Source organism: Microcaecilia unicolor, chromosome 9 (assembly GCF_901765095.1).
Source record: "Microcaecilia unicolor chromosome 9, aMicUni1.1, whole genome shotgun sequence".
NCBI classification, from domain to species: domain Eukaryota; kingdom Metazoa; phylum Chordata; class Amphibia; order Gymnophiona; family Siphonopidae; genus Microcaecilia; species Microcaecilia unicolor.
The window spans coordinates 220,800,308-220,820,035 of NC_044039.1; the positions used below are offsets into that span (position 1 = coordinate 220,800,308).

The 19,728-nt window shown below is 46.6% G+C and overlaps 1 protein-coding gene across 1 annotated transcript in view; it reads right to left on the bottom strand.

Annotated features, from left to right (window-relative positions):
- NRXN3 (neurexin 3) overlaps positions 1–18,824 on the bottom strand; it is a 1,814,506-nt gene extending 1,795,682 nt beyond the window's left edge. Inside the window, 1 exon segment of the mRNA XM_030213725.1 lies at positions 18,116–18,824. Within this exon segment, the coding sequence (XP_030069585.1) occupies positions 18,116–18,824 (709 nt within the window).
- Between the last annotated feature and the right edge of the window lie 904 nt (positions 18,825–19,728).

Genomic DNA, 19,728 nt, shown 5'->3' on the forward strand with positions numbered 1-19,728 from the left:
GCAAGCAGTGCAACATGGTTCAGACTGAAATCCCAGGCAGGAATCAGGTTTACAATTCTTGATATATTTAGCACCACTATAAAAATACTAGATAATTAAACCAGTTTGACAAGATCATTTCAATCTCTCAGAGGACAAAGAATCTAATACCTATTCTGCATTTTTTCTTTCTGACTTAACTTTAAAGTCTGTCCTCTCAGGTCTCATTTTCCACACTCTTTCAAGGGAAGGATTTCCCCATCTGACCTTCTCCTGGTGCTTTTTTTTGCTTCTTCCTCTCCTCACCTTGTGGCTCAGGCTCTCTAGTTCACTCCTCGGATTCTTGCAGCAGGATGGTGAAACCTCTGGCCTGTACACACACGCACATGGACAAGTAACCTAAGATTCAAGGGAGACTTCACATTGCACATTCTCTAACCCAGACCAAGCACTATGATTCAACCACAGAAATCCACAAAGAGCAGCCATCACCACCGCTTACTAGGGGGTCTGGCTTAAAGAGCGGAGTTGGCGTCTTACTGTCACAGTTACCTGCTTAAATTTGCAACTCAACAGTTTGGACACAACGCACGACCTAACAGCCTTCTGGAAATTACTAAAGTCCAACCTGTTCAAAAAGATATACCATAATGAGCCATCATAAATGACCTAACATCAAAATTCTACCAAAATCAGATAAAACCGAACTCTCTACTCCTGACTGCTTCAATCAATTTTCACCAACGAACTCATCCTGCACATTCCTTGATCTGCACTTCCCTAACTGCAAAGGTCTAAAATACAAATTAATACACGCGTCAAACTTTACCTACTTAAGCACTCAGCTATGGAACGCAATGCCGCGCAACCTAAAAACGATCTACAAACTAACGAACTTCCGCAAACTACTGAAGACCCATCTCTTTAACAAGGCTTACCACAAAGATCAACCAATGTGAATATACACAACTCCTCCACATATATTCAGAACTGTCTTACAATATCTGCTCGTTATACAACTATCGTGTTTTATCATTATCATGTTGCCCAAGATCCTTCTGTAACACTAAGTATCTATTTTCTAATATATTTCCACCACTCATGATGTATTGTAAGCCACATTGAGCCTGCAAAGAGGTGGGAAAATGTGGGATACAAATGCAATAAATAAAATAATAATAATAACGCATCACCTCCTTTCTCTCTTCCCTGAAATGAACTGTCTATCTAACTTACTTTATATTTACTTCAACATTTATGATCTTTAATGTAACACTATTTTGTATTTCTCATTCCGGAATGGCGATCACCATTATGGCATAACGTAAGCCACATGGAGCCTGCAAAGAGGTGGGAAAATGTGGGATACAAATGCAGCAAATAAATAAATAACCCCTGATGCAGCTTATGCGAAACAGGAACTCCCTGTTGGGTTTCGTGGGTTTGGATGAACCAACTTGGTGGTAAATTGGAGCAGCGAAGCGCTGGATGAATAGGAGACACAAGATTGATCTTCAGAGAAGTACTGTGGGGCTGTCGCACCAAAGTTGTACATCTATTCTTAATTGATGTGATTGAACATTGCCTAGAAGTAAACTGAATTGATTTTCTACATTCTGTGTTCTGTACATACACACAGGTTTGTTACTTGGACTCTTCAGTAAACGCTTCAGCATAAGAAACTGTGGAGTTTTTTTGGCCAGATGATAGTATACCGGGCCCACGCCTTATAGCTGGATAATACAGGCTGGCTGGGTGGTATTACTGAGGCCTTTTTTCTCCACCTTCTAACGGCTGGGTGGTGTCTGAGAGTTGGAGTCACATCGGGTGTATTGAAAGTAGTAGTACTTTTGCAGCCCGGGAGCTTCTTATATAGGGGTGGGCCAAACCATTGGAGCCATGCCAGCAGGGAGTGCTGTAGCAAAATGCTATACACCCCATCACTACACAAAGATAATATGGTCCTGAATCCTGAATGGGCTGGTGAAAGTCCTGAAAGGAGCTTATATAAACAAACGCTTTTACAACAGAAAAGTCTATCTGCCTTCCCAACTTTCCTTAACTCAAATGCTTTTCCTCTTGAGTTGGGAGCAGGACCTTGACGCAAACTGACAATTGTGAGGATTTTATCAGTGGCGTAGCTATGGGGTAACCTTGAAGGCTTGGGCCCCTCAATTTGGGTTCAGGTCTCCCAACAATTGAGGTGCTCTCTGCTGCTTTGGATGGCGGGGGTCCCCAAGCTCTGCCAATGGAAGTGTTCAACCATCCAAAACCTGGCAGTTGGTGGCACTTTTCTTGGATACATGCTTGGTTTTGAAGGAAGCCCACCACTGCGCTTGCGTGAAGACCTAGCATGCGCAGTGGGTGGGCCTCTCCTGTGTATGCTCAGTTTTGTGAAAAGTGGTGGCCCAGATAAAACGTCACCAACTGCCAGGCTTTGGGTGGAGGAGGACTTACAGCAGCGAGGCTTGGGGACCCCCCTCTCCCCCCCCACTACCTCATGTATGTGAGGTCATGTAGGAGGAGGGGCGGGGCAAAATTTTGTGGCTCCACTCACCCCACCCACACACACTTTGGGCTCAGGCCCTCCCCTAAATCCAAGGACTGACTATGCACCTGTTAAGACTCAATGCCAGGCAAGGATTTTACTTAGACACATAAGAAACACCAAGTTAATCCTTTCTGGCAACTGAGAGGCAAAACCAGCCCAGACCTAAACTCCCGAAAGGTAAACAGACAGATCAATCCAAACAGAACATACGAGAAGGTAAAAACCAAGAACGTCATCGGAATCGTTGGGCCAGGCTGAATTTTAAGGCACCTGGCTGACCCTTTGGATTTTAGAAACACGGACAAGACAATTCGTTCCAGTTTTAGTTTGGAATTGGTTCTATTTTTATCCCATTTTTTGCATGAAGGTCGTTCTTATTGTTGCTTCATATACATGAATTACTTACAGTATTATGAAAAAGTATTTACTTTTGATTTAAATGTACATGTTTGTAGCTTCCTTAGAGGAAAATCTAGAAATGGCTCTGAAAATCAGATGCCAGTAAAAAAACAACACTCAACGTTATTCTCCAAAGGGTGCACTGGGATGAGTTCTCTTTATAGAATAAGAGCATAAGAACATACGAATAGCCAGACTGGGTCAGACCAATGGTCCATCTAGTCCAGTATCCTGCCTCCAACAGTGGTCAATCCAGGTCACAAGTATCTGGCACAGACAATGGCGTAGCGAGGGCAGCTGCTACCCAGGGCGGTTCGCCGCTGCGCACCTCCCCCACCCCCGGGTGCAGCATGACACCCCCCTTGGTGCATCACCCCCCCCCCCTCAGCGCATCACCCAAGCCCCCCCCTCGGTGCATCACCCCCCCTCGGCACATCACCCAAGCCCCCCCCCCGAGTGCATTCTTGCCTGCCGTGTGCACGCTGCTGGGGGGGTCAGTTCCACTGGTTCCCTGCTCCCTCTGCCCCGGAACAGGAAGTAACCTGTTCTGGGGCAGAGGGAGCAGGGAACAAGCAGAGCCGACACCCCTCCCCAGCAGTGTGCACCCGGGGCGGACCACCATCACCGCCCCGCCCTTGCTACGCCACTGGGCACAGACCCAATTAGTAGCACCATTCCATGCTACCAATCCCAGGCCAAGCAGTGGCTTCCCCATGTCCATCTCAATAACAGACTATAGACTTTTTCCTCCAGGAACTTATCCAAACCTTTTTAAAACCCAGATATGTTAACCGCTGTTACCACATCCTTCAGCAGGGCCACCGAGAGACTAAGCGAGGCCCAGGGTAGGACCTCAGCTGCTGCTGCACCCTTAGCCAGGACCCCCGCTGCTGCCCCCCCCCCCAGGTCCCGTATAGCCAGTCTTCAAAAATTGGGGGAGGATCCAGAGTCCAAAGTTGAGGGGCACTTTTTGTCCCAGTTCCCTGCCCCCCACCACAATTCCACATACCTTGGCTGGCAGGGGTCCCCAAGCCCCACCACCAGAAGGCCTTCCTCCAGTGTTGTTCTCCTCCTGCTTCTGTTCACATTGCACATGCTCGGTTTTGATGGAATTGGGCATGTGCGACATGAGGGGAAGCCCCACCAGCAGAAGCCTTGGAGTCTAAGGGGGGCCCAGTACCAGTCTCGTCTCGTCTCTCTCCTGCTCCTGTCGGGACCCAGGTGATTGCATTAACATGATCACCTGGGTCCCTCAGGAGCAGAAGAGAGGCAGACCCCTGTGCCAGGCCCTCCTTGGAGGCCGGGACTGGGGAAATCTTTCCCCACCTGCCCCCCCCCCCCCCCCCCCCCACCACCTCTCGGCAGTCCTGTCCTCCTGAAGCGAGTTCCAGAGATTAACTATTCGTTGAGTGAAAAAAATATTGCCTCATATTTGTTTTAAAAGTATTTTCCTGCAATTTCATCGAGCGTTCCCTGGTCTTTGTACTTTTTGAATGAGTGAAAAATTAATTCACCTCCACTCGCTCCAAACCACTCAGGATTTTATAGACCTCAATCATATCTCCCCTCATCTGTCTCTTTTCCAAGCTGAAGAGCCTTAACCTCTTTAGCCTTTCCTCATACGACAGGAGTTCCATCTCCTTTATCATTTTGGTTGCTCTTCTTTGAGCCTTTTCTAATTCCACTATATCTTTCTGAGATATGACGACCAGATCTGAACACAATACTCACAGTGAGGTCGCACCATGCAACCATACAGAGGCATTATAATACTTCTGGTCTTGTTTTGCATCCCTCTCCTAATAATTCCTAGCATCCTGTTTGCTTTTTTGGCTGCAGACACACACTGGGCAAAAGATTTCAGCGTATTGTCTACAATGAAACCCAGGACTTTTTCTTTAGTGCTGACTCCTAAAGTGGACCCTAGCATCGGATAACTATGATTTGGATTATTCTTCCCAATGTGCATCACTTTGCAGTTGTCTACATTAAATTTCATTTGCCATTTGGATGCCCAGTCTTCCAGTTTCCTAAGGTCTTCCTGCAATTTTTCATAATCCCCATGCATGTTGACAACTTTGAATAGTCCCGTGTCATCTGCAAACGTAATCACCTCACTCATCATTCCGATTTCCAGATCATTTATAAATATGTTCAATATTACTGGTCCTAGTACAGATCCCTGTGGCACTCCACTGTTCACCCTCCTCCATTGAGAGAAATGACCATTTAACTCTACCCTCTGTTTTCTGTCCAATAACCAATTCTTAATCCACAGAAGGACATAATTGTCTACTATCCCAGGACTCCTTAATTTTCTCAGGAGTCCCTTGTGAGGAACTTTGTCAAAAGCTTTCTGAAAATCTAGATACACTACATGAACTGGCTCAGCTTTATCCACATGTTTATTCACGCCTTCAAAGAAATGAAGCAAATTGGTGAGGCAAGACTTCCCCCCCTGCCTGCATCCATGTGGACTCTGTAAACCAGTGCCAAATTCCATGCTCAACTTTGGGTGTGAGGATTTATGCCAGTTGAAACCTGGAGGTGTAAATTCTGGCTTGCAAGTTAGGCAAATATTCCGGCTATTCTGTACCACTCTGCACATTTTTTGTTAACTCCCCTGACCCGCCCATGCCATGGCCACATCCCCTTTGGAGTTGCACACAATCCAATTTAGGTGCCGATTGTTACAGAATAGCGCAGCCAGGTTAGCGCTCAAATCATAATTACTGTCAATTAAGTGCTTTATTGACATCAATAATTAAATCATTTCAGTCTTTTATAGAATCCCGGAGTTCACTTATTTAATATTAATTACACACAATAAGTACAAAATTGTCTAGGGTTTGTATCAACTATGTCTTATACTCAATTCACTTAAAGGACCAATGATATTAGATAATTAAACAATTGACACCTCAAAACTCCCAATAGGGGGCCATAGGTACACTGTAAAGTAGGTCATTCAGGAAGTCCAATTCCTATCACTGGTGTCAGAAACTAGGAAAAAAAAGAATCGGTGGGAAAAACTCCAAACAGGAGAAAAAGAACTGATTGCAAAAAATTTGTTTTCTCTATTCAAAATCAAACAAGCATAACAAATGAAAGGGTTTCGCAAATATAAAGATCTACAAAAGTATACAATAAAAAAGCAAGCTTGCCAAAAACCACTTAGCTTAAAAAAAGAGCTTGAACGTCCCACAATATTTCTCAACTACGTCGTTCCTCTTTGGATTCACTTCATGGCAGAAGCTGATCTTTCTCCAGCTGCTAATGCCAGGAAATTCTAAAGTGATTTCATGGTGACTGAAATGTCTCTTCCTAATTTAGACCAGTGGCGTAGCTACATGGGGCCACGGGGGCCTGGGCCCCCGTAGATTTGGCCCTGGACCCCCTTGCCGACGACTCTCTCAACCCCCCTCCCGCCGCCAACCCTCCCCCGCTGGTGCAAGGCTTCGTTCTGTTTCTGTGAGTCTGACGTCCTATACGTACAACGTACAACGTGCAGGACGTCAGACTCACAGAAACAGAATGAAGCCTTGTACCGGAAGAAGAGGACCTCGGCTGGCGGGGGTTGGGGTCCCCCGCCAGCAAAGGTAGGCGACGGTGGCAGTGGGGGAGGGTTGGCAGCGGGAGGGGGGTCGAGAGGGTCGTCGGCAGGGGGGGGTCAAAGGTGGTGGTGGCGGCATTCGGCAATGGCAGGGGGGGCGGCGGCACTGGGGGGAGCTAAAATGTGCCCCCTCACCTCAGGCTCTGGACCCCCCTCCCGCCGAAGTCTGGCTACGCCCCTGATTTAGACAAGACTGGCTATCCCAAACCCTGAACAAGGGTTTCCCTCCCGAAGCAGCAAGTTTCTTGCTCGCATCACCTGTGCCTCCCAGTTCTAGCATCAGCCCCTATGTGCACAATGATGCGCAGTCCGGGGATAGTTTTATGAAACATGCTCCATGTTAAAGCCACTTTTACACCGGGGAAATAAGTGTTATAATAAAACTGTGGGTGGGGAATTGCAACAGAAACTACAAATGACTGTGCTTAAAGATTTGACTAATAATCTTAGGAGAAAGACAGAGATCTTGGAAAATTGCTCAAAGAGAAATAATTTGCGTTTTAATAACTTTCCACAACGATCTCTGATCTCTCCCCGAGAGATGTTAAAAATTTACTTTAAAGAAACTTTGGAAATAGGGGAAGAGAATATTCCCCCATTTGCACAGGTTTTTTACCTTCCCGTGAGGAAAATGGAGGAACATCAGACACAGAACAACCAGGATAATCAAGAGCTTAACGTTACAGCTTTGCTGGAAACTTCTGAATTAGATCAAATAATACCAACCACCTCGGTGGCGACAGCAGCTCTAACTCCAGATAAGATCTGGATATTGAAGATGTTTTTTTTAAAAATAAGGATAAAACTTTCAATGGATTAAAAATTCGAGTATTTCCAGATGTTTTGAGGGAAACGCAAAAACGCCGTCAGAAATTTGTTCAGATGAAACAAGAGACAATAAAAATCGGTGCTACATTTTTTCTTAAGTATCCATGTAAATGTTTGGTCACTTATCAGTCAATGAAATATGTATATTATGATCCCAGTAAACTCTCTTCTTTTATAACATCAAAAACTACTAAGACTGAGTAACAACCTTTGTTTATCTGATGGTGAATCTGTTGCAACCGATATATATGTTGAAGTATTTTCCTTATATCTCCAATATAGAGCATCAATGGACTCAACTTCTGGACTTTTGTGAGGTTAAGGTTTTTTTTTTTTATTCTCTGTTTTTCCTTATTAGAATTATCTTCAACTAAATTTAATTAATTGTAACTAACTGAACTTTCTTTACAAGTTTTTTTAAGCTTGTGTGATGTAAAATTTAAAATATCAATAAAAAAGAAAAAAAACCTGGGGTGGGGGATGCACACATGGAAAAGAGGGGGCTCCGCATGATTACAGCTCCTTTTACAGGATCCGTGTGCAGAGAGGATCCCACACACGCATTTCCATCTTCAGAGGAGGAGGTGCACCATCCCTTTATGCCATTTCACATAAGTCCTGTCACAAAAACTACCCCACATACAGGCAACGCACAATATGTGTGCACAACAAAACAGCAGATACAAAACGGAAGACTGTTCAAAAATGTATTGATGATGTCAAATAGCAGACTTATTGCCCGACACAGGCCGTGTTTCGCCCAAGAAGGGCTGCGTCAGGGGCAAAAATCTCAGAGATATCATTCGTCGTAATAAATGTTATTCATATGAACCTTGAAGGCTATACTAATGACGATCATCACATGCCTTCAAGGTTCTTGTGAATAACATTTATTACGACGAATGATATCTCTAAGATTTTTGCCCCTGACGCAGCCCTTCTTGGGCGAAACACGGCCTGTGTCGGGCAATAAGTCTGCTATTTGACATCATCAATACATTTTTGAACAGTCTTCCGTTTTGTATCTGCTGTTTTGTTATCTACGTTGGAGTTTGCCTTGTTGTTTTTTGGGACCCCCAATATGTGTGCACTGCATACACCTTTCAACTAACGCCCCATCCTGCTTCTTTCGTGAAATATCTCCCTCACTTTACCACCTGCAGCAAATCATGTCTGCACTGAAGGATTGTGGGATGGTGCAGTTATGCCCTGGTCAGAACTGCTGGTCGGCAGAAAACAACATTTCACAAGTTCACTCTTCGTGCCTGGGGGAAAAGGAAAGTTTTGTTACCCTTCAGAAGAGAGAAATGTCAGGAGACAGTGAGAAAAACACTGAGCCCTAGCCCGGGAGGACCCTTCAAATGTCCTCCAGAACCTCTCAAGTCTGCTCCGTCGATGGCTCTGCTCTGGGATACACGAAAGCCTTCTGTGCCCCTGGGTCAGGACCAAGCAGGGGCTGGGTTGCAAGGTTTAGACCCCAGAACCTGAACCCTTCTCCCCTCCATCAGAAGGGGGTGCTGAAAAGAAACACAAGGTTAGAGAGGCTGAACATGCTGAAGGATGGGGTGGGGGGGCACTGGCTCTCCTTCTCTCCCGTCCTTCTTGCAAATTTTTTCCGTGGTTTGAGGACACAAAGTGGGCTCACAACAAGAACCCCACTCCTGCTGCCGCTTTCATATTAGCAAACGGTTTGAGTACATACAATACTGAATTTTTACCATCTGCAAAGAACAACATTAAGAATTAACTGAAGACTGAACATAGCAAAGCTCTAATTGTGATGGGTCAGAACCTTGGTCTTCACTTCCAGTTCTCCAGGGCCACCAAGAAGTCTGGTTTTCAGGAAGTGGTTGGCATGCTAATCTCTCTCATGCATATTCATTAGGGACAGCCAGAAAACCTGACCTATTGGTGGCCCTCAAGGACTGGAACACCAAGGGGCTAGAGCAGGGCTAGGCGACCTCGGTCCTCGAGGCCTGCAACCCAGTTGGTCTTTCAGGATTTCCCCAATGAGTATGCATGAGATATATTTGCAAGCATTGGCTCCATTGTATGCAAATAAACATATTCATTGGGGAAATCCTTAAAACCCAACTGGGTTGTGGCACTTGAGGACTGAGGTTACCCACCCCTGGGCTAGAAAGTGCCATCAGTGTACACAGCACTGAACTGTCGGCTCTCAGTGAGTCCCAGCAGCAGTCAGACAAGCATCAGAGCCATTGCCAGGTGATAATTTACCTCCACCTTAAAGCTGAAAAGAAAATGCTACCCTCTGTGCCCTGAACTTCTCGAGCAGCCCCCCAGCCAATGTGTCCTGAGAAATCCCTTCCCTGTCCCTGATCCTGGGGAGGAACAGTGCACATCTGATTGGCTCATGCAGTGGGTGTAAAGTCACGTGTATGGACCTATCAGATCCTCCGAGGTCATCTGTGACTCTTGTCACACAGATAGGGGTGTCTCAGCATCCTCCTGAGGGATGAGCATTGATTCCTTCTGCAGGCTGACTATAGCCACCCGTGGGCCCTGCCTCAGTGCGGCTTTTGAATTCCCCGCTTTGGCTCTCTGATTCTTAAAGCCGGGGGGGGGGGGGTGCCTTTTCTCTCAATTTTCCCCCATGAATGAACAGATACTGACATAACACATGGATGTACATCAAAGCAGCTGAGAGATTTTCGGTGCATCATTGCTGTTGCACAACGGGGTGAGAGCAGGACCCCACAGAGCCGCTATATGAAAGACACAGCTTCCCCGGAGAGATCTGCACACAAGTAACCCTGCCAGCTGCATCATGTGTTTCAAAAGAGCTTTTCTGTGACGGTCCTTATCAAGGGACAGCAGGTGCTGCCCTGGGTGTAGCTCTCGCTGCATCAGACGATGGACACCTGCACATCCAGCCATGAGAGACAGTCATATGTAGGAAGACAAAGAGGGCAAGAAAGAGAGTCCAAATCTCCCGCAAAAAAAACACAAAACCAACAAAACAAGTGGAAGAAATTCAGAAAGACCAGGCTGAAACCACAGTTTTATTGGGACCCTACACGGTCCGTGTTTCGGCCGAAAAGGCTTTCTTCAGGGGACTTCAAATTGACATATACGGATGTTCCTCCAAAAATTCTCATGAAACGAGACGATCTGGACTGAATAAAAGCGAAAATGAAAACGCTGGTGCCATCCAAACGGAACATAGACTGTCAATTTGAAGACCCCTGAAGAAGGCCTTTTCGGCCGAAACACGGACCCGTCTAGGGTCCCAATAAAACTTTCTGGTGCTCTTACCACCTGTGGTTTCAGCCTGGTCTTTCTGGATTTCTTCCGCTTGTTTTGTTGGTTTTGGAAGACACAGAGGGCCACAGCTCATCATGTGCCTGACAGCGGGTGAGCCCACCACCCACAGCCACCAAGTTACCCAGTTGCAAGTCAGAGAAATCACACCAGTCCCTGATTTCTGATTGGACCTGCAGCACCGATTTCAGGGGCTACAAATCAAACACTGCTTTCGGGATGGAAGTTTAAAACTAGGACTGATGAACCGGGTAACTTGGCAGCTCTGCCCGTTAGAGCGCAAGATGGGACTTCCGGGAAAGCTGGCCCCAAGCACCCGCTGTCCATATGACGGCTTCGGTTTAATCTCTCTATATATACACACACGTGTAAACATGGGCTGCAGCAGTGCAATGAAAATTTGGTTCGGTTTCTTTAAGGTGGAGGAGACCGTGGAGATGAGCCCAAGAATCCATGAGCCTCTCTCTCTCTTGTCTCTGTAATCAGGAGAGGGGGGGTCTGAGACAGGCTAATCGCGTACCACTGAAAGCCAGAGCCAGCTGCAGCTTCTTCTCATACCCTGCTAAGCTCTTAGAAGCACTTTTTCGGCTCAATTAGCTTAACCACAAGAGCCAGCGGCTTTGACAGAAGCCTCCAGCACAGCGAGCCTCTCATTTCCAGACTCTTTAGAGGTTATTTAGAGTCTGTAGCCCTGCGCCCCCACCTCTCCTGGTTGACTTCACTTCCCACATGCGGTGGCTCCATGCTACCGAGCCAGGCTGATCCAGTCCTGGACGGCTCAAGGGTTCTTAACCCAGTCCTCGGGACATATCTAGCCAGATGGGTTTGCAGAGAGTCTGCAATGAATATGCAGGAGAGAGATTTGCCTACAATGAAGGCTCTGCATGCACATATCTCTAGTGGATATCCTGAAAACCTGACTTGCTGGGTGTGTCCCGAGACTGGATCGGGAACTCCTGACCTAGAACTACCGTAGAAAGAACATCTGAAATCACAGGAGCAATACGTACTCGGCACCGAATAAACAGACTTCCAACGTTAAAACAATCAAAGAAAAGAATTCTCTGCTCAAGATCAGACGCAGACACTGCTCAGCCATTAGAAATAAAGGCTGAAAAAAACACTGTCCCACCCTAAACCCCTTAACTGTATGGGCAGAGAATGAACAGTGCTGCTAATGGTAGATTAGGCACACAGAAATGCCAAACTTACCCAGTTCCAGGCTGGAATTGTTGGGCCAGTTCTGGATTTCTGAGCATCCCCAGCCTGGTGAATTATGGGCCTTGTGGCACAGGTGTCAATGGACACGATCAGGCACTACAAATCCCACACTGCTTTGAGATGTACGTTCAAAGCCAGGGCTGTCCCAAAATCTCCAGCCTGGAACTGGGTAACGGGGCATATCTGGGTACAACGCCCTCTCTCCGTCATGGCTTTAGAGGGAATTTATAGCAGCACTAGATTTATGCATTATTGAAAATTGACAGATGTGGCCATTTCTAAATCTATGTCCCTTTGAACATCTGGCCTTCTATTTTCAGAGCTGCCATCACCCAGTTTCAAGAGAGAGATTTTAGGTCAGTCTTGATACATTAAGGGACCTGCAGAGCTGCACAATCAGGGGAAGGGAAGGGAAATGGGACTTGATATACAGCCTTTCTGAGGTTTTTGCAACTACATTCAAAGCGGTTTACATATATTCAGGTACTTATTTTGTACCAGGGGTAATGGAGGGTTAAGTGACTTGCCCAGAGTCACAAGGAGCTGCAGTGGGAATTGAACCCAGTTCCCCAGGATCAAAGTCCACTGCACTAACCAGTAGGCTACCCCTCCACTCATTACACCAATAAGAGCCAACCTCATCAGTGATGTCACAATGGCTTGACTGCCCGATACTTGGCTCACTTCTGATATTGTGATGTCATAAGGGAAAGGGAAATGGGACTTGATATATTGCCTTTCTGAGGTTTTTGCAACTACATTCAAAGCGGTTTACATATATTCAGGTACTTATTTTTGTACCAGGGGCAATGGAGGGTTAAGTGACTTGCCCAGAGTCACAAGCAGTGGCGTAGGAAGGGAGGGCAGTGGGGCGGTCCGTTCTGGGTGCACGCCGCTGGGGGGGTGTCAGCTCCGCTGGTTCACTGTTTTCTCTGCCCCGGAACAGGTTACTTCCTGTTCCGGGGCAGAGAGAGCAGGGAACCAGCGGAGCCGACACAGCTCCCAGCGACGTGCACTCGGGGCGGAGTGGCTCTCCCGCCCGCCCTCTTTGGTAAGAATGAGCTCCGGGGGGGGGGGTGCACCGTGCTGCACCCGGGGAGGGGGGTGCGCAGCGGCAAACCGCCCCAGGTGTCAGCCGCCCTCGCTACAGCACTGGTCACAAGGAGCTGCAGTAGGAATTGATCCCAGTTCCCCAGGATCAGAGTCCACTGCACTAACCACTAGGCTACTCCTTCACTCCGGAACTATATATACCACTTTCCTTGGGGACACAAGTTCAAAGCCAGGATTGACCAAACAAATCTCCCTCCAGGAACTGGGTAGCGTGGCTGCTTTGTATTTCACATTAATGGGGTTCACTGTTTACCGGCTCCTGCTCTCATGCCTGTCTGAGTCAGGTTTCCTAGAACATTTGGGTCTGTGGTCTGATCCATCTCTCTCATTAATCAAACCCCCAACATATTGCAGAGATGCACAAGTCAACAGAACCAGCTCTAAACAATAAACAGCCACCTTTTCATTTATCAGGCTGAATTCCCACCAAAGAGCCACACAGGCAACAGGCCCGGAGAGATAGGAAAGCTGGACTGGCCAGTACCTCAGACTGAGCTGGAGTTAGAGATCGCTAATTCTGCACTAAATTGCTGTGTCAGCCTCTCTTAGATTGATAAGAGGTCACCAGACATGCCAAGGTACCCAGTTCTAATCTGGAGACTTTTTTGGCCAATCCTGGTTTTGAACTTACATCTCAAAGCAGCGTGGGATCTGTAGTGTCTGATCTGCCCATTGAAATCGGTGCTGCAAGTTCCATAACGCACACTGGGTGACCAGAAATCCAAGATTATCCCAAAATTTCCAGACTGAAGCCGAATAATTTGGTACCTCTGGGTCCCTAATTAAATCTGTAGAATGGCCTGCTTTTCCTTTCCTGTTGTCCAAAGCATCCCGCAGACTTTCAGCTTGCTATATAAACAGGTTTGCTGAAGTTTGGTGAGATTTATTTGCATAGAGTGGCTTGTTTATACCCCCGAGGACCCTGACGTCTAGCTGCGGGTCCTCCAGAACAAAGGTTCAGAAATTAGGGCTACTACCTCCAGAATGGGTTGGAATGGAAGACCCTGAACTGGCTGAGCTCAGCCTATGTCTGTTGCTGTGAAGACTCTGGCTAGCCTAAATTCCTGACTTCTGAAACAGCCACCCTGCTAGTCCCATGGCCACTAGAGGCAGAGAACGTGACAGCTGCAGGGAGGCAGAGAAAGCACTTTGGGATTACTGAGAACTTTCTGTGGCTTTGCTGTTTCATAGCCTTGGAGCGAATCAATAGTTGCATTACAGCACAGCCCTGCGGAGGGAAGTTATTAAAACCGGACACATTGCGCTGAGCCATTAAAACAAAACGGTATCGACCGTCTCGCAACGAGACACGGCACTGGATTAACAAAACAGAATAAAACAAACAGAAGGGAGGGGGGGGAGAGGAAATTCAAGTAGCAGCACATGAACGAGTGGGACTGAATCAGCATTCCCGGCCAGGATTAGCCAAGAGGAAAGATCCCAGGAGAAGCTGCAGGATGGCCATTAGTGTTGTGGATAATCGCTCTCTGGAAGGAAGCCAGCTCTCACCAGTGGCAACAAAACAGGCATTTTCCTTTGCTGAATTGCTGCACATCCCCAGGCCTCTGGGACTCCCGTACAGCGGGCAAGGTGCCTCGGAGTTTTTTGGCTTGTATGTTACATGACCTACCTTGGGACAGGCCAAAGGGAAAAAGTACTTGCCAGAAATGCACTTCAAAAGCATTATATATTCCTTTCACTTTTTAATTAAAACTAACGAACAACTCCTTGGTCAAAAGGACCAACAGGTTATTAAATGTTTAATATTCATTGAGTTTGATATATCGCTGTTTGTAAAACTCACATCAAAGCAGTGTACACAACAAAATCAATAATACTAAAAGACAGAGATCGTGACACAATCATAATAATCTAACTTCCAAGCAGTGTAGAGAACCAGAGATAACACCAAAAGAAAGAAAAATCAGAGAAATCAAAAAATGATGCCGTCTGAAAGGAAATGAGCTATAATCACAGAGACAAAAGAGAGGACGGATAGAATGAAATTCAAGAAAGGACCAGACAGAGAGGGATAAGCTTCAATGCCAATAATGTGGAAAACACAACAGGGAGACACATTACGCCACTGTCATTGCCATGATGATACCAATCCTTGACTGGAAAAGCCAGAGCGAAATCCAGAGTCTTCAAACCAGCTTCGAACTTAGACTAAGATAGCATTGTGAGCTGAGATCAGGAGGCGAAGAGTCCCACAATGCAGGAGCCAAATATGCAAAGGAGGTCTGAAGAGTCAAATTCAACCAAACAAGCCCAGTGAGGGCAGTAGCGAAAGATTACTCTGAGAGGCAGAGAGAGCACGTGAAGGAGAGTATGGAATTACAGACTTGGAGACACACAGTGGAACCCCGGTGTGTACAGCACAAGAAAGAGACAGGGTGGAACCCCAGTGCATACAGCACAGAGGAGAAACAGAGTGGAACCCAAGTACATAGAGCACAGTAGAGGGACAGAGTGGAACTCCAGTGCATACAGCACAGAGGAGAAACACAGTGGAACCCAGGTACATAGAGCACAGTAGAGGGACAGAGTGGAACTCCAGTGCATACAGCACAGAGGAGAAACAGAGTGGAACCCAGGTACATAGAGCACAGTAGAGGGACAGAGTGGAACTCCAGTGCATACAGCACAGAGGAGAAACAGAATGGAACCCAGGTACATACAAGCACAGTAGAGGGACAGAGTGGAACCCCAGTGCATACAGCACCGATGAGAGAGTGGAACCCAGGTACATACAGCACAATAGAGGGACAGAGTGGAACCCCAGTGCATACAGCATCGATGAGAGAGTGGAACCCAGGTACATACAGCACAATAGAGGGACAGAGTGGAACCCCAGTGCATACAGCACAGAGGAGAAACAGAGTGGAACCCAGGTACATACAGCACAGCAGAGGGACAGAGTGGAACCCCAGTGCATACAGCACCGATGAGAAAGAATGGAACCCAGGTACATACTGCACAATACAGGGACAGAGTGGAACCCCAATGCATACAGCATCGATGAGAAACAGAGTGGAACCAAGGTACATAGAGCACAGTACAGGGACAAAGTCGAACCTTGGTGCATACAGCCCAGTAGAAACCCAGAGTGTATGGCGCAGGACACAAACAGACTGAAACCCAGGTACGTACAGCGCAGTAGACAGACCATGAACCCTTGGTGCGTAAAGTGCAGTAGAGAGGCAGAGTGGAACCCCAGTGCATACAGCATCGATAAGAGAGTGGAACCCAGGTACATACAGCACAGTAGACAGAGCATGAACCCTTGGTGCGTAAAGTGCAGTAGAGAGGCAGAGTGGAACCCCTGATACATATGGTGGAGGCTACAAGGAGATAAATCTTGAATCTTATGTTCGGGATAATAGCAACCGATGAAAGTAACAGAGTAGAGGGATAACATGATCAATCCATTGTGCCCTTGCCAGGATCTTGAAGGCAGTACTGCACACTTGCAGGATGTTATAATATACACTGTTAGACATTACGTGCCAGTGCGCGGTCTGACACGGTACTGCGTTTCAAGTTCCTCTGCGTCTGTGCGCCTGTAATGTGCATCTCTGCGGTAGTAATCGGATTTCAACTTCACCTCTCTTTCTTTTAATCGGTTACAGTTGCAGAAAGATGTGCGTCAGGGGACGCTGAAGCAGAGAACTCGAAGCACAGCACTGCATCGTAGTGCACAGGTACAATGCCGGATAGATTCATTCCAGGCGAAGTCTGTTATTCAACTCATGCTTTTCTACGGTAGCTCCAGGTGTACTATATCTAGGTGCAGTAGGGTATTTTCCTTGTCCCCAGAACGCTTACAGTCTAGATCAAGGAGTTCTTCATTTGCTTAATTAAAAAGTGAGACGGAAGATATATATTGTTTTTAAGAGCTTTGCGTTTAATTCTGTATTGTACGTTGATGGAGGGGGGGGGGGGAGATGCCAGAAATAGACAACAGAGACGCCAGCTCATTCGTTGGTTTACCCTGTATTAATAGTAATGCAGGATCCTGCTCTGATAATCCTGTGAGGAACTTCGGTACATCAATACAGTACCTAATGTAAGTAACATGGTGTCATGTAATACCCTGTGAGGTACCACAGTATACTCTATAGTAAACCACTATGAATACTCAGTATCAGGCTGTGAAATACCTCAGGATATACTACAGTACCCGTTATGAGTAACACAGCATTGCTCTGTCATATGCTGTGAGGTACCTCATACTAAACAGTAATCATTATGAGTAGCACAAGATTGCTACTCATACAAGATTGCTATGTAAGTATATCACTGAATAACACAGTACTGCTCTGTGATGCCTTGTGAGGTTCTTCACTACACACTACAGTAACCATTAGGAGTACCACAGTATTGCTCTGATACCCTGTGAGATACCTCAGTATATCACCAAAGTAATCATGATAAGTAACACAGTATTACTCTGTGATACCCTCTGAGGTTCCTCACTATATCGCTGCAGTAACCGTTATGAATAATAACACAGTATTGGTCTGTGATACCCTCTGAAGTACCTCAGTACATACTACAGTAATCATTACGAGTAACACAGTATTGGTCTGTGATACCCTCTGATCTACATCAACATATCATTGCAATAATCGTTATGGGTAATACAGTATAGCCCTGCATTATCCTCTGAGGTACCTCAGTATACCAGTGCAGTAATCATTATGAGTAACACAGTATAGCTCTGTGATACCCTGTGAAGTACCTCAGTACATACTACAGTAACTGTTATGAGTAACACAGTATTGCTCTGAGATACCCTCTGAGGCACCTCAGTATATCACTGCAGTAACCATTATGAGTTAAACAGTATTGCTCTGTGATACCCTGTGAGGTACCTCAGTACATACTGCAGTAACTGTTATGAGTAACACAGTATTGTTCTGTGATACCCTCAGAAGTACCTCGGTTATGAGTAACACAATACTGATGAATAATATGGTGTCAAGCTGTGATTCCCTGTGGGATACCTCAGTATATCACTATAGTAACTTTATGTGAGGTACCACAGAATTATATCAGGCTTTTATTAACCCTTGTTGGTGTGCTGTTTTTAGCAAGAATTGGAGAAGAGCAGGGGTCCCTCTTACCTTCAGAACAGAATTTTCCCCCATATCCTGTAGTGGAACAGTCACAGCTGGGTTCTTTGTCCACGAGAAAGCAGATCCCACCATTCTCACAGGGGTCCTCGGTGCAGAGCCCTTCCATTTCTAGTCGGACCCCTTGGCTGCCCAGAAGCTGAGGCTCAGAGTTCCCGTACTTCAGGTCCAGGATAAATCCTTGATAGGCCGGTTGATTGCGGACACCCTCCAATGTTAGGGCAGTGGGCCGGATATCCTGTGGCACTCCACCCACAAAGAGGTCACTGACAATGTTCATGTACTGACGTTGGGGCTGCACCTCGCCTGGCTTGGCCTCTCCATCCAGCACCAGGACGGTGCGGAGGTTACTGCGGCTCACCATCAAGAAATGCCAGTTGTTATCGTTGACTTGTTTGTCACTGGTCATGGTGGTCTCGGCACAATCCACGCTGAACTGAAGTCGGATCCTCCCGTCTTCCAGGGACAAGCAAAGAAAGTCGCACACCCCACCATCATCAAAATAGAGCAGCAGCCCAGCCGAAACATTGGTCTTAAACTGGAAACTCAAGTCGCTCCTAATGCTGGCGTCCCAGCGGAGGTAACGGGCCCACTGGTTGGGCAGCCCCATAAACTCCAGGCCCAGGCTGAGGCCTACTACAGAGCTGAGCAAGAAACATAACTTCCAGGTGAAGCTATGGCACTGCTGTGTGAAAGCCATGGCAAGAGAAGCAGAGAAACACAAAATCACAAAGGCCAAAGAGAGAGAGGCAACGCAATTCCCTCACACCAAGCCCCAATTAAAAATATTCCGAAAGGCAAGAGAAGTGCTGTTTCCAGTTCTTGTGTGTCTGAAGCAGTCCTGGAGGTCTGTTAGATGAAGGGTATGTTGGTTTCCGCCCCACGATGCATTCCTTGCAGAACAAACCCAAGAGGTCTCCACTATTTGAGCAGCAGAAGGCTTCTTTCTTCTTACAAGGACCCACAGGCAAAGGCCAGATGCAGAGAAAATACTTTGGGAAATGCCTGACCCCCTTCTGATAAATCCAGAGATTTTAATCTGAATGCCACTCTAAGGAGCAAACGACCATTGCTCAACACTGGACTCCAGGGAATGGGTAGCAACAGTGACTCGATTTCCAGGACCTGTGAAATGTAAGAGAAAAAGAGAGAGGTAAGTTACCCAACATGAAGGCCTGGATAGCTCAGTTCTGAGACCACCGGCAGCTCCGTTCTTTAGACAAAGGTGACAGCCCTGAACTGAGATTTCAGATCAGCTGAGACTTTGGAAACACTGCCAGTGAAAGTGCATGCTAGAAACAGATGGTGGTGGGAGGCGGGGCTGGTGGTTGGGAGGCGGGGATAGTGCTGGGCAGACTTGTACGGTCTGTGCCCTGAAAATGACAGTTACAAATCAAGGTAAGATATACACAAAAAGTAGCACATATGAGTTTGTCTTGTTGGGCAGACTGGATGGACTGTGCAGGTCTTTTTCTGCCGTCATCTACTATGTTACTATGTTATGTTATGTTACCTTTCAGTTCAATGCGCATCACACATCAAAGAAGACTGGACATTTCCAGGAATAACAAAACATAACCTAATAAAAATAGAGCATCCCTGAG